The sequence below is a fragment of the Camelus dromedarius genome, chromosome 30 (assembly GCF_036321535.1).
Source record: "Camelus dromedarius isolate mCamDro1 chromosome 30, mCamDro1.pat, whole genome shotgun sequence".
NCBI classification, from domain to species: Eukaryota; Metazoa; Chordata; class Mammalia; order Artiodactyla; family Camelidae; genus Camelus; species Camelus dromedarius.
Genome location: NC_087465.1, coordinates 2,508,852 through 2,519,220, shown reverse-complemented (window position 1 = coordinate 2,519,220; position 10,369 = coordinate 2,508,852). Strand labels below are relative to the sequence as shown.

The window sequence follows — 10,369 nt, the reverse complement described above, 5'->3', positions numbered from 1 at the left end:
AACGTTAAGAAAGGAGAATAAACCCAGGAAATTCTGAGGCGCTCAAAGGTCTTTGCTAATGCCTGTCAACCCGAGAGCCTCTGGTCTTGGACACACAGGCCACATACAGTGACAACCCAGGGCGTCTTGCTTTTATCCTTAGATCTCCAAGTGGCGTGAACTCTTCCTAAGCTCCAACTGCCCCAGCCCCGGATGCTCCCTCATCACCCTTGGGAACGACCAGCAGCCCAGGGCGCCGGGCAGCATTGAACTGGAGCCTCCCTGCCACGCAGCCATGGAGGGACGGGCTGTGTGGAACGTGCCTGTTTCGGCTGAGAACGATGTGCACGACTGTGGTGTCAAGCCCAGGAAACAGCTGCGGGTGACTAAGCCCCAGCTCCCTGAATAGGGGCTCCCTGAGCAGGTCGCGACCCCAGACAGCTGTTTCCTGTTTTCAGTCTTCCTTTATCGGTCCATCCTGGTTTCCTCTCACCTGAAGGCCGCTGAAGACAGCCAAGTGAAGCCAGCCTGGTGCTCGCCCATCTCCTCTTCCACCTTCTACTGCTGCTCTGGGGACCCTTCCAAGGGCCTCAAGTACATCCTGAGATGGGAGGGCTTGCCATGTCTCGACCTTCATGTGACTGCTGCCTCCCCCGGATCCCGAGAACCATGTGCTGATGTCATAGGAAAGAACAAATCTGCCCCCACGGGCGATCTGTCCCTTTGGCTCTCGCCCTGGGCTGTTTCCAGGGCTCAGCCGTGCTGCTTCTGCACCTTTTGTAAAACGATGTTGCCTGTAGCCTGAAATGTCCAGGAGGGCCCCTTCTCAAGGCTCTGACCCTTAAGGGGGTAACACTTTTCCATTTGTATAGAGATAAGAAGTTGCAGGATAGAAAATAACATTTGTCTTGATGGAGGTTTACAGGGACACCGTGACCTGGCCCACGTGCACAGCTGCAAGAACAGAAGATTCCAACACCAAGACGTCTGCAAAAACCAACCACACCCCCTCCCCTTTCTAGTATAAAAGGAGCCTGAATTCTGACTTGGGGAAGACGGTGCTCCAGGACGTCAGCCTGCCACCTGCTAGGTCTGCTGGCTCTCCAAATAAGGTCGCTGTCCCTTGCCCCAACACCTCGTCTCCCGACTTACTGGCCTGTCACGCGGCGAGCGGAGCGAGTTTGGACTCCGTAACACTGAGGAGATACCGGTCCCTCCAGAACGCAGCTGCGAACTGAATCACAAAGAGGGCGTCCAGCAGCACGTGGGCGGGGCGGCGGCCCACCTGGAGCGATGGCCACGCTGGCGCAGAAAGCGGGCTTGCACGTCCGTCTGCAACTCCAGGCCCGACACAGAACAGGAGGTGTTTAAACGCAAGCAAGTTCATTTCTGCGCAAATAGGTGGAGGTCAGCGTTTCCCTCGGCCCCAGGCAACAGCTCCATCATCACTGTATTAGAGCCCAGAGGAACTTCAGACGCCACTCAACACGACTCCTGCATGACACAAAGGTTAAGTGTCACTGCATCTTACAGGTAAAAAGACGAAGTGGCCAATTACAGGCTGCTATTTCAGTGGTTTAAGGGTGCAGCTGCCCCTCAAGGGAAGTGCCTCTGAAAGAGATTAAATGCAGTGAGGAAGGTCGTTGCCTTTATCCGCCGTCTATGCCTTTTTGATTAAAAAAAAAAAAAGACCCCAGACAGACTCAACAGTGGTTTAATTTCCTCTGGAAGGAGGTGACAACAGGCAGAGAACGTGGACTTTTACTTTTCAGACTCAGCGTTACAAAATTTCAAAACAGGCGTGGACCACTTTCACAATGAAAGGCAGTTTTTTGGAACTTTTCCCAGCAGTGATTTTTAAAAAAGAAAACGTACCCTACTCCTGACTCAGTGAGTCGCTGTCATCGTCAATAAGCAGTTTCTCTGCACCTTGTGTTTTTCTGCACAATCTGTCACCCCCTCTTCTGTGCACGCTATTCAGACACGGCGTTTCAGAGACCTACAGGAAGCGTAAGGCAGCTTTACTGCCAGAATGTTTAGAAAAGGCAGGCAGAGAAGAGACGGCTTCCAGGGCTGTCATCGCTCTCCCTCAAAGACACCGTGCTTATCGAGGCTGATGAACTAACCAGCTCAGGTCTGTAACTTACTGAGCCCAGCATTCCAGAATGGTGGATATACTGTAAAACACAGAATTAAAGAATTCTGCACTTTTCCAGATGTTTGTCTACCGTAAGTCAGTTAACCTCAGGGCTGAAGTTTGGTCAACACCAAAAAAGGCATCAGTCCCCTCACTGGTTGTCCAGTGCAGCCACTCTCTTTTCCCACCCGTAACAATTTTTTAGCTAAGAACACACGCTGCCAAAGAAGACTCCAGCCCCTTGTGAGACAGAAGGGCTGGACCCAAGCTCTGGCCAGTGCGATCTAAGTGCAGGTTTGGTGTGGCAGCTTTCAGATGCTCTCTTAGGAAAAGCTGGCTCCTTGCTGGTCCCTGTGGATCCTGAAGACGCACATCTCGCTCTAGAGATAGGAGAGGGCGGGGAGGGGCTCAGAGACCTACACTGGTCTCCACACCCCATCTCTGAGAGAAAAAGAAACTCTCTCACTCAAGCCACTGTGACTTGGGTTCTTATCAATGGAGCCAAGACCCCAGCTCTCTGTAAAGTGAAAATATGTTTTTAAATTTTTTCCTATCCTCTGAAATTCATAGGTGACTATCAGAGATGGTTCTACTAAGAAATGGTCTAATGACAAGCCAAACTATATAATACTAGATAAAAACTGAAATGTATTCTTGATACATAAATTATTTATAAGCTGAATCTTATGACTGGATAAAGAAGTTGTGGTATATTTATACAGTGGACTACTCCTCAGCCATAATAGTAAGATAATGCCATTTGCAGCAACGTGATGGACCTGGAGATAGTCATTCTAAGTGAAGTAAGTCAGAAAGAGAAAGAAAAATACCATATGATGTCACTTATACGTGGAATCAAAAAAAAAAAAAAAAAGGACAAACGAACTTATTTACAAAATAGATTCAGACACAAGACACAGAAAACAAACTTACAGTTACCAGTGGGGGAAGGAAGTGGGAAGGGAAGGACTGGGAGTCTGAGAGGTGCAGACACTGACCACTGCGTATCAAACGGACAGACAGCAAGTTCACACTGTGCAGCACAGGGGACTACGCTCAGTTCCCCGCAGTCACCTGGTGAAGGAGGGTGAAAGCGAGCACGTGCGTGCTCACGCAGGACTGAAGCGCTGCGCTGCACACGAGACACTGATACAACACTGTAAGCTGACTATACGTCAACAAAAAATACATACATAATTGAAAAATAAAATAAATTGAAACTTAGGTCAGCAATGTATGAGGTAGATAAGTTAACTGTACTGCTCAGGTTTTTAATTTTTTTATTTTAATAAACAGACAGCAATTACTTTATTTCTACTGTAGAAGAATTATCATGAATTATTCAAGATTCAACTGCATCGAGACAAATTAAGCTTTCGTACGGTCTGGCCACAACAGATCCTCACAAAGCTAATGAGCTTACTGACTGCTGAGCCTTTCATGTTAATCAGGTTTAGTTTTCACATGACCAACTGTTTTTATGGCTTATATGATCATTGAACATTTTTTCAAAATCATTTACAAGGACTGAAAGACAAAGGTTTCCAAGGTCAAATCACATCCGTCAGAATTAGAACATCTGCCTTCCTCGCTGATGGCTTGATCGTTTTTGTCGACTCACCAGAGTTGAGAAACTGAATTTGCTTGGAATTTTTGTCTCTATTTTGCTAGCAGATACCGAACTACTTACAAGCTCTTCACCAGTCTTGAACCTTAAACCCACATCCCACCTCTGAATGGTCCCGAGTTGAAGGCTTACTGTCTGGACCCTGGGGAGCAGAGCTTCCTTGCGGCTACTAAGAGGCTCACCAGCTCATCAGCGGCCTCTGACCTCGCCCCAGCAGCGCCGCCCCACCCCCCGCCCCGCTCGTTCCCTCGGACCTGCAGCAATGATGAGACAAGACCTGGAGGAAAAGACGATGAAGAACTCGACTGGAAATTTTCTGAGAGTTACACGCGTCCTTGGACAGAGAGCCAGGGAGCCTGTGCCTCTGAGGACGCACACAGATCCAGCTCCTCTATGCAGTGCTTGCTTACTGCATTTTTATTTCAATTTAGATGAAACAGAGGAAGATGCACGCTGCCGCAGAGAACAGCAGCACCCGCCGAGGGGCCCGCCCCGCCGCGCCCCCACGCCCCGCCACGCGGGCTCAGGAGCTGTGGTACTGGAGCAGATCCTCATCTGTGGGCTTGAGGAGCTTCCTGTCTGCCACGCTCACCACCCAGCCAGGAGCAAGACCGAAGAAAATCTGCCTTGGATCCTTTCGAGCACTGAGCATTCTGAAGAGTTCATCTTTGGTGATATCAGGTAAAACGTAACCGTACTTCTTGGCGAGCTCAAGTCTTGCTTCGGGAAACCCGGCAGGGTCCGCCAAGTAGCCGCGGTTCTTCGCGTCAGTGTAGTAGGGCACCAGCGCCTCGGGGGGGAGCATGCGCTTTGGAATCGGTTGTCCTCGGAGAAAGAATGGAATAGGTTTGCACAGGATTTCTAAAAAAAAAATGTTTAAGTGAAAAAAGTTGCAAACATTGGCTACGTGCATAATGATTTTCTTCTAATAATGATATACTTCAACTATTAATTTTTAAATATTTTCAAGGTGAGAACTTAATTCCAAGAACTTTTTTCTTTATTAAACAGGCTTGTCTTAAGCAAATGGAAATGCTTGGTTTTCAAAAATCTGCATCTTGAAAGTCAGTTACTCCTGGGTTACCAACAATTAGTGAATTTCCAAACATGGGAAGTACCGTGTTTAAGCCCCACGTTTCCCTTTTTGTGACATACTGGCTGAGGGACACGAAAAGACAGAGCCCCACCAGCCACACCGCAAGCAGAACATCCTAAAACAGGAAACCGAGCTGCCTGGACAGCAAGTCAGGGAGCCGTGAGGCCGTTCAAACCCTGGCTGGGCGGTCAGCACGAGGCCCTGAGGGGAGCGAGCGCCTGGGGACGAGCTTACCCAGGCTCCTGGGGTCGTAGAAGGCGGTGGTGACCACGCCTCCGTTCTTCTCAATTGCAGCGATGGCGAGCTCCGAGGCCAGCTGCACTTCAATGTTAACCTTCGCCTTAAAGGTGTCAGCGCCCTGTCACACGTCAACACAAGGCCTGTGAGCAGACCACTCGCCTACAAGGGGGTCAGTTCGGGCGGGCTGCCTTCTACACTGTTTCTCCCCAAAGTGGCTACAAGGTAACAGCTATTCCTACTTTAAATACCTCTGCTTTGAGGTCCCACCAAACAACATCAAATTCTTTCACCCTTTTTTAGGCCAGCTTGTTTTACCAATCTTCACTTCCTATGAGCAGGGATGGCTAGATTTCCATTGTATGTTCTCAGCGGACACCAGCATAAGCACTCCTTCCCACTGCTTCACTAACAGGAGACTAGTTAATCCGCAAACAACCCTCAACCAACAGAATTATCGCCACACCAACAGCACAGATGGCGACACTGACGCACAGAGAGGTTAGGCAACTTGCCCAAGATCACAGAGCCAGGGAGTCTACTCCTGGTGCCTGCATTCCTGCCACAACAGCACGCGGTGTGATACAGACAAAAACACACATTCTTTACCCACGCGTAAGCCAGAGGCCAAGAGATGGTCAAAGAGGGGGATCAGCAAGCTAGAACCGGCGAGAAACAAAACATCTGACAACGGCATTTGAGCGTCAAAGGGTCAGGCCCTCTAAGGAAGGAGGCGGAGAGGACGGCAGAAATACAAATGTAGCACTGAACTGCTTAAAGTCCTGTCCTTGGTCACTTGAGTTAAGATATGTCATATTTTACTCTAATTTCAAAACAGAGTCTGGCAAAAATAAAGAGATGGTCACTGTTCTTTTTGCAGTGATACAAATCTGCTACTTTGGTGTGCCTGAAGCAAGCTGGCTTCCAACTTCAAAACATGCCATCAGTTCCAAGACACATTCTCTCACATTCCCCACCTGTGACACTGGTGGGCATTTTCACAGTCAGTGGGACCTCTGATCAATAAAACAAGGTCTTGCCGTAGCATTTGAGATTTCTAATTACTGCTCCATAGATGACTTAACCGTTTCCCTCCCCTTGGGCACCGGGGTTGATTCCAGTACTCCAGTACACTAAGAAGCGTATTTACAATTTCTTTAATTAGGTTTCTTTCATTTTGTTCTTCCTTGAGAACATATATTCCCAAATTGGTAATTTTGCACTGAAAGATCAAAACAGTCACTACCCATGATTTACCGCAAATCTGAAATCCAGAAAAGTTTACCCAGTTTACAGGGCTGTAGGTGACGTGTGACTGCACTCAACCACTGCCCTGGGGCAGACCGCAGAATGGCTTCTGCCGGTTTAACAGACACAACCCGAAAGCTGCTGGATGTACAGTCTGATGCCTGGTGAGGTCGTGGGCTTTTCCACATGTTGATCTACATGTGTATTCCTTATACACCCAAAGCAGAGCACTGAGGCTTACTCGTGTATTTGGTATTCTCCCTTCAAATCATTTTATTCAGAAAGCTTTTATCCACATTTACTTTTTCAAAGGAATCGAAACGGTCTTCCTGTAAACATATGCTGCCCCCTGGTGGACATGCAGTCACTTACACAGCTTTATTGTATTACTGACATACAAGAAACAGGTGCTGCTTAACAATGCACTTTTATTTCCTTATGAAACTCCTGGCCAATTTCTATAAATAGAAAACATCTTCACTACAATGAGAACTAGATTTGATTTATTCCTTTCTTCCATAAATACTGAGTGACTATCATGAGCTAATATTTCCAATATTGAAAATACAGCAATGAATCAAAGCACTTGCTCTCAAAGAACTGACATCACATTGAGGAAGACAATGACACTCAAATGCATTACTTGGTAATGAACGTCAGGTGTTCATACATTCAAAGAAGCCTTTGCCAAAGTAAGGCAGTCGGGTTATGCGGGTGACAGTGCTCCTTTATAAAGAACATCAAAAAGATCTTCCTAGTAGGATGACGTTCAAACAGAGAACCAAAGGGAGAGCAAGGGAGCAAGCGGAACAGACACATGGGAGCGGAGCCCCCCCCACCCCGGCCCCCAAGACAGCGTGCGGCTTTCCAAAACCACAACCCAGTATAACAGTCGCCACTACATGACGGTCACGACAAATCAAAGGGGATAAACACAAAGGAGGCACAGTGTTGATTATACGGAAGTCAGAACGCCGTCTGTGTTTTAACTCCAAAAAACCGAATGCAGGCTTACCTCCTCCACCAGCTGGACGCCATAATCCCTTTTAGATGGCTGGACGGTCACACCTCTTCCATTGACAAGCTGGGTTAAGTCAATAGGTTGTGTAGGATCAACTCGACCCAAATCAATAAGATACTGCAGTCTACTGAGACTCAAAGGCTGATACTGGCGTCTGAAGCTAAAAGTAACAGGTGGAAAACTCAGTCAGGCCTACCTTCCTGTAGGATCTTCAGATTAACTCAAAGCTCTGTCCTGTGTTTCCCTCTATCAATTTAGATGGCTTAAAAAAGATCCTGAGGACAGCATAAACATGTAATATTCCTTGATTTTTGACAATGAAAAAAAAACCAGTATTTGCCTCTGGAAGCATTTATTTCACTCATTTACACAAATAAACAAATATGTGGAAAATTTAACCCACTATCTGAATTACATTATAAATGAAACTCAAAGTAATGGCAATTACCTTTTATTGGGCAACTACATTGGGCCAGACTTTTATATATATATTACTGCTCTAGACAACCCTGAGAGCTGGCACTATCGGCTCCACCTTGCACGTCTGAGTGCAACGCCTGGCTTTTTCTCCTACTAATCCATGCTAAATTTCACTACTGAAAATGTTCCAGAGAAACAGTAGCAAAGTTTGCTTCAAAGTGGATTTAAACTTCTACCAAGCTATTTGAAGATGATTCTCAGTAAAAAGTAGGGATTTTTATGCTAAGAAGCAAAGCGAAAAAAAAAAAAAAAAAAAGCAAAACGAACTTACCTGTGTCCTTCATTAAACCCGTATTTTGGGATTCGAAGGTAAAACGGGGTCTGGCCTCCCTCAAAGCCCAGTCGGGGCAGAGTTCCTCTCTGCCGTTCTCCCTTGTGGCCTCTGCCACATTTTCGACCTCTTCTCCGACCTCTTGGTCGTCTTTCCTACAAGGAAAGAAATGTTTTATGAGCTACAGACGCATCTTTTTAAACTGTATTTCACCTTTGAGCTGTTTCTTTTCGTTAGGCCCTTCATTCAACCCAACCGACCAGTACCAGCTAACACCACTACATGCAGGGCACCATTCTAGCTGCTCTAAAAAGTCCAAACACTCTACATTTGCAACTTTTCCCTTGAAGATGGAGCTAGTTCTTGCAACCAAAGCCCAGGATGTGTTTCAAAGGCAAAGTTCCAAGGACGAGATGAGAAAAAGGACTCTTTGCTAGGCTGGAAGTGACACAAATCCTGGAATTAAACATCCAGAACAAGCCAAGTTTACATGAGATTCAAGCGCATTTATTTTGGACTTAATTGTAACTACGCCATTGTTACCCACATACAGTATTTTATTTAAATGTGAATTTACAAAGAAAATACCTTTCTTAATTTACTTCCTGTCATTTCATGAAAGCAGTGAATTATTTACTGGGGGCTAATTAGGCTTATTTATTTATTTTTAATGGAGGTTCTGGGGATTGAACCCAGGACCTCATGCATGCTAAGCGTGAACTCTACCACTGAGCTATATCCTCCCTACAACGAGTTTATTTTTAAAACGACAGTCTGTCCACTGACACCCTTTCTAGCCGTGTTTGGTGACTGGCAAAACAGACACCTAACGTAATCAATCTTTCCCACAAAGGTTAAGGCACACTGGAAAAGGACTTCGTTTTGAAAGACACAGTCATTGGTAATTCCTGCAGCTTCGGTCTCCCGGCCTACTTAACGTAATTATGCTCCTAAACAGGAACCTTACTGCCAATTGGAACCGCGTGGGCAGCTTCTCCCGCGTCAGTTAAGGACCCCGCGTTCCCCCAGTGCCTCCGGACCCGCGACCCCGCACCGCCCCCAGCCACTTACCGGTTTCCTGGAGCCCGGGTTCGGCTGCAGGTTGGCCAGGCTCACACGGGGCAGGGCCCGTAGCAGGCCCAGGGCCCGGACCCCACCGCCCCGCACCGGGCCGGCCATGACCCGCGCGCCCGACAACCTGCAAGGGCGCGGGGCCGCTCAGACCCAAGTGCTTCCGGGCGCTGCTTTACGGCCGAGGCCCCGCCCCCGTCGTGCTGCAGGGCTCGCGGTACGGCCAGCCGCAGGGCGCGCCGGAAGCCGGGCTCCGCCATGGCGGCCGAGTGGGTGGTCTGTTGACCTCTGGGGGCTCCGGCCTTGTTTTCAGCTTCCTGGGGATGAGATCGTGTTCTGGGACGGCGCTGCTTGACGTCGGCTCTGAACGTACGACGTTCTCTGCCGCCGCACAGAGCAGGCGCTGAAGACGCTGCGCGTTGGAGAATGTGGAGCTCTCGTGGCCGGCCGGTTGGGTCTCTCCGCCTGTCCTCTGGGCGCGCCCTGGGCGCTACGGTGCCGGCTTGAGCTTGGCTGCTTTCACCCCCTGAGACAGGACAGTAGTGCCCGGGGCCCAGCTGTCAACCTGCCCGACGGGGGCAGCCTGTGAATAAGGTTCAAACTGCAGCCCGCCCGAGTCCCGGAGATCCTAGCTTCGCCCGTTCACGGGGGAGACGTCGGCGAGAGTCACACGCGTGCCGAGTCAGCCTCTTTCGGTTCTTCGGCTAAACAGCCCCTCGTGGCGTAGATGTTTTTTACCTTTCACAGACGTGGCAACGTCGGTGCCTTGACCAAGGTCTCAGCAAGCCGCAGAGCCAGGGGTCAGGCTTTGCTTCATATTACATAAGTAGGATTGTTTAATAACATAAAATTGAATATCTGCATCACAAAATATGTCACGTTATTTTCACTCAAAAAAATCAGCTTCCCTAGTTTTGTCTTAAGTGAGTGTAATATAGCGCGTACTCCTTCCTTTTTCTTTCTCTTATTGTTCTTTTCTGTATTTCACAGCCTTGCAGCAGGCTTGTTCCTGCCGGTTCCGACTAGGGATCGCAAGTCGTGAAGGTGAGAAATTTTTGGAGGGCAGCTACGTCTATACTTAACCTTTTTTAAAGTTATTTAAAATCAAATATTAAAAACTACAGAAAGAAAAAGTTGGCGTTTCTTCCTTTTTAAAAGCAATATTTGTGAGCAAGACACTGAACTTACTGGAAAATATACTT

General features: G+C 47.9%; 1 protein-coding gene across 1 annotated transcript; it reads right to left on the bottom strand.

Annotated features, from left to right (window-relative positions):
* Positions 1-3,379: 3,379 nt before the first annotated feature.
* MRPL15 (mitochondrial ribosomal protein L15) lies at positions 3,380-9,404 on the bottom strand. Its single transcript, XM_010989541.3, has 5 exons — positions 9,168-9,404; positions 8,097-8,251; positions 7,340-7,505; positions 5,074-5,197; positions 3,380-4,604 (listed from the first exon to the last, which is right to left on the bottom strand). The coding sequence occupies exons 1-5, from the start codon at positions 9,273-9,275 to the stop codon at positions 4,267-4,269; spliced, it is 891 nt and encodes a 296-aa protein (XP_010987843.1). The 5' UTR covers positions 9,276-9,404; the 3' UTR covers positions 3,380-4,266.
* Positions 9,405-10,369: the final 965 nt, after the last annotated feature.

Bases quoted from the DNA above. Each gene is read 5' to 3' on its own strand.
- MRPL15 (XM_010989541.3), bottom strand. From the start codon at position 9,275: ATGGCCGGCCCGGTGCGGGGCGGTGGGGTCCGGGCCCTGGGCCTGCTA. The intron at 7,506-8,096 runs GTAAGTTCGTTT...TGTTACTTTTAG, and splicing joins GGGTTTAATGAAGGACACAG to CTTCAGACGCCAGTATCAGC. The intron at 5,198-7,339 runs GTAAGCCTGCAT...GACGTGTGACAG, and splicing joins GCGTCCAGCTGGTGGAGGAG to GGCGCTGACACCTTTAAGGC.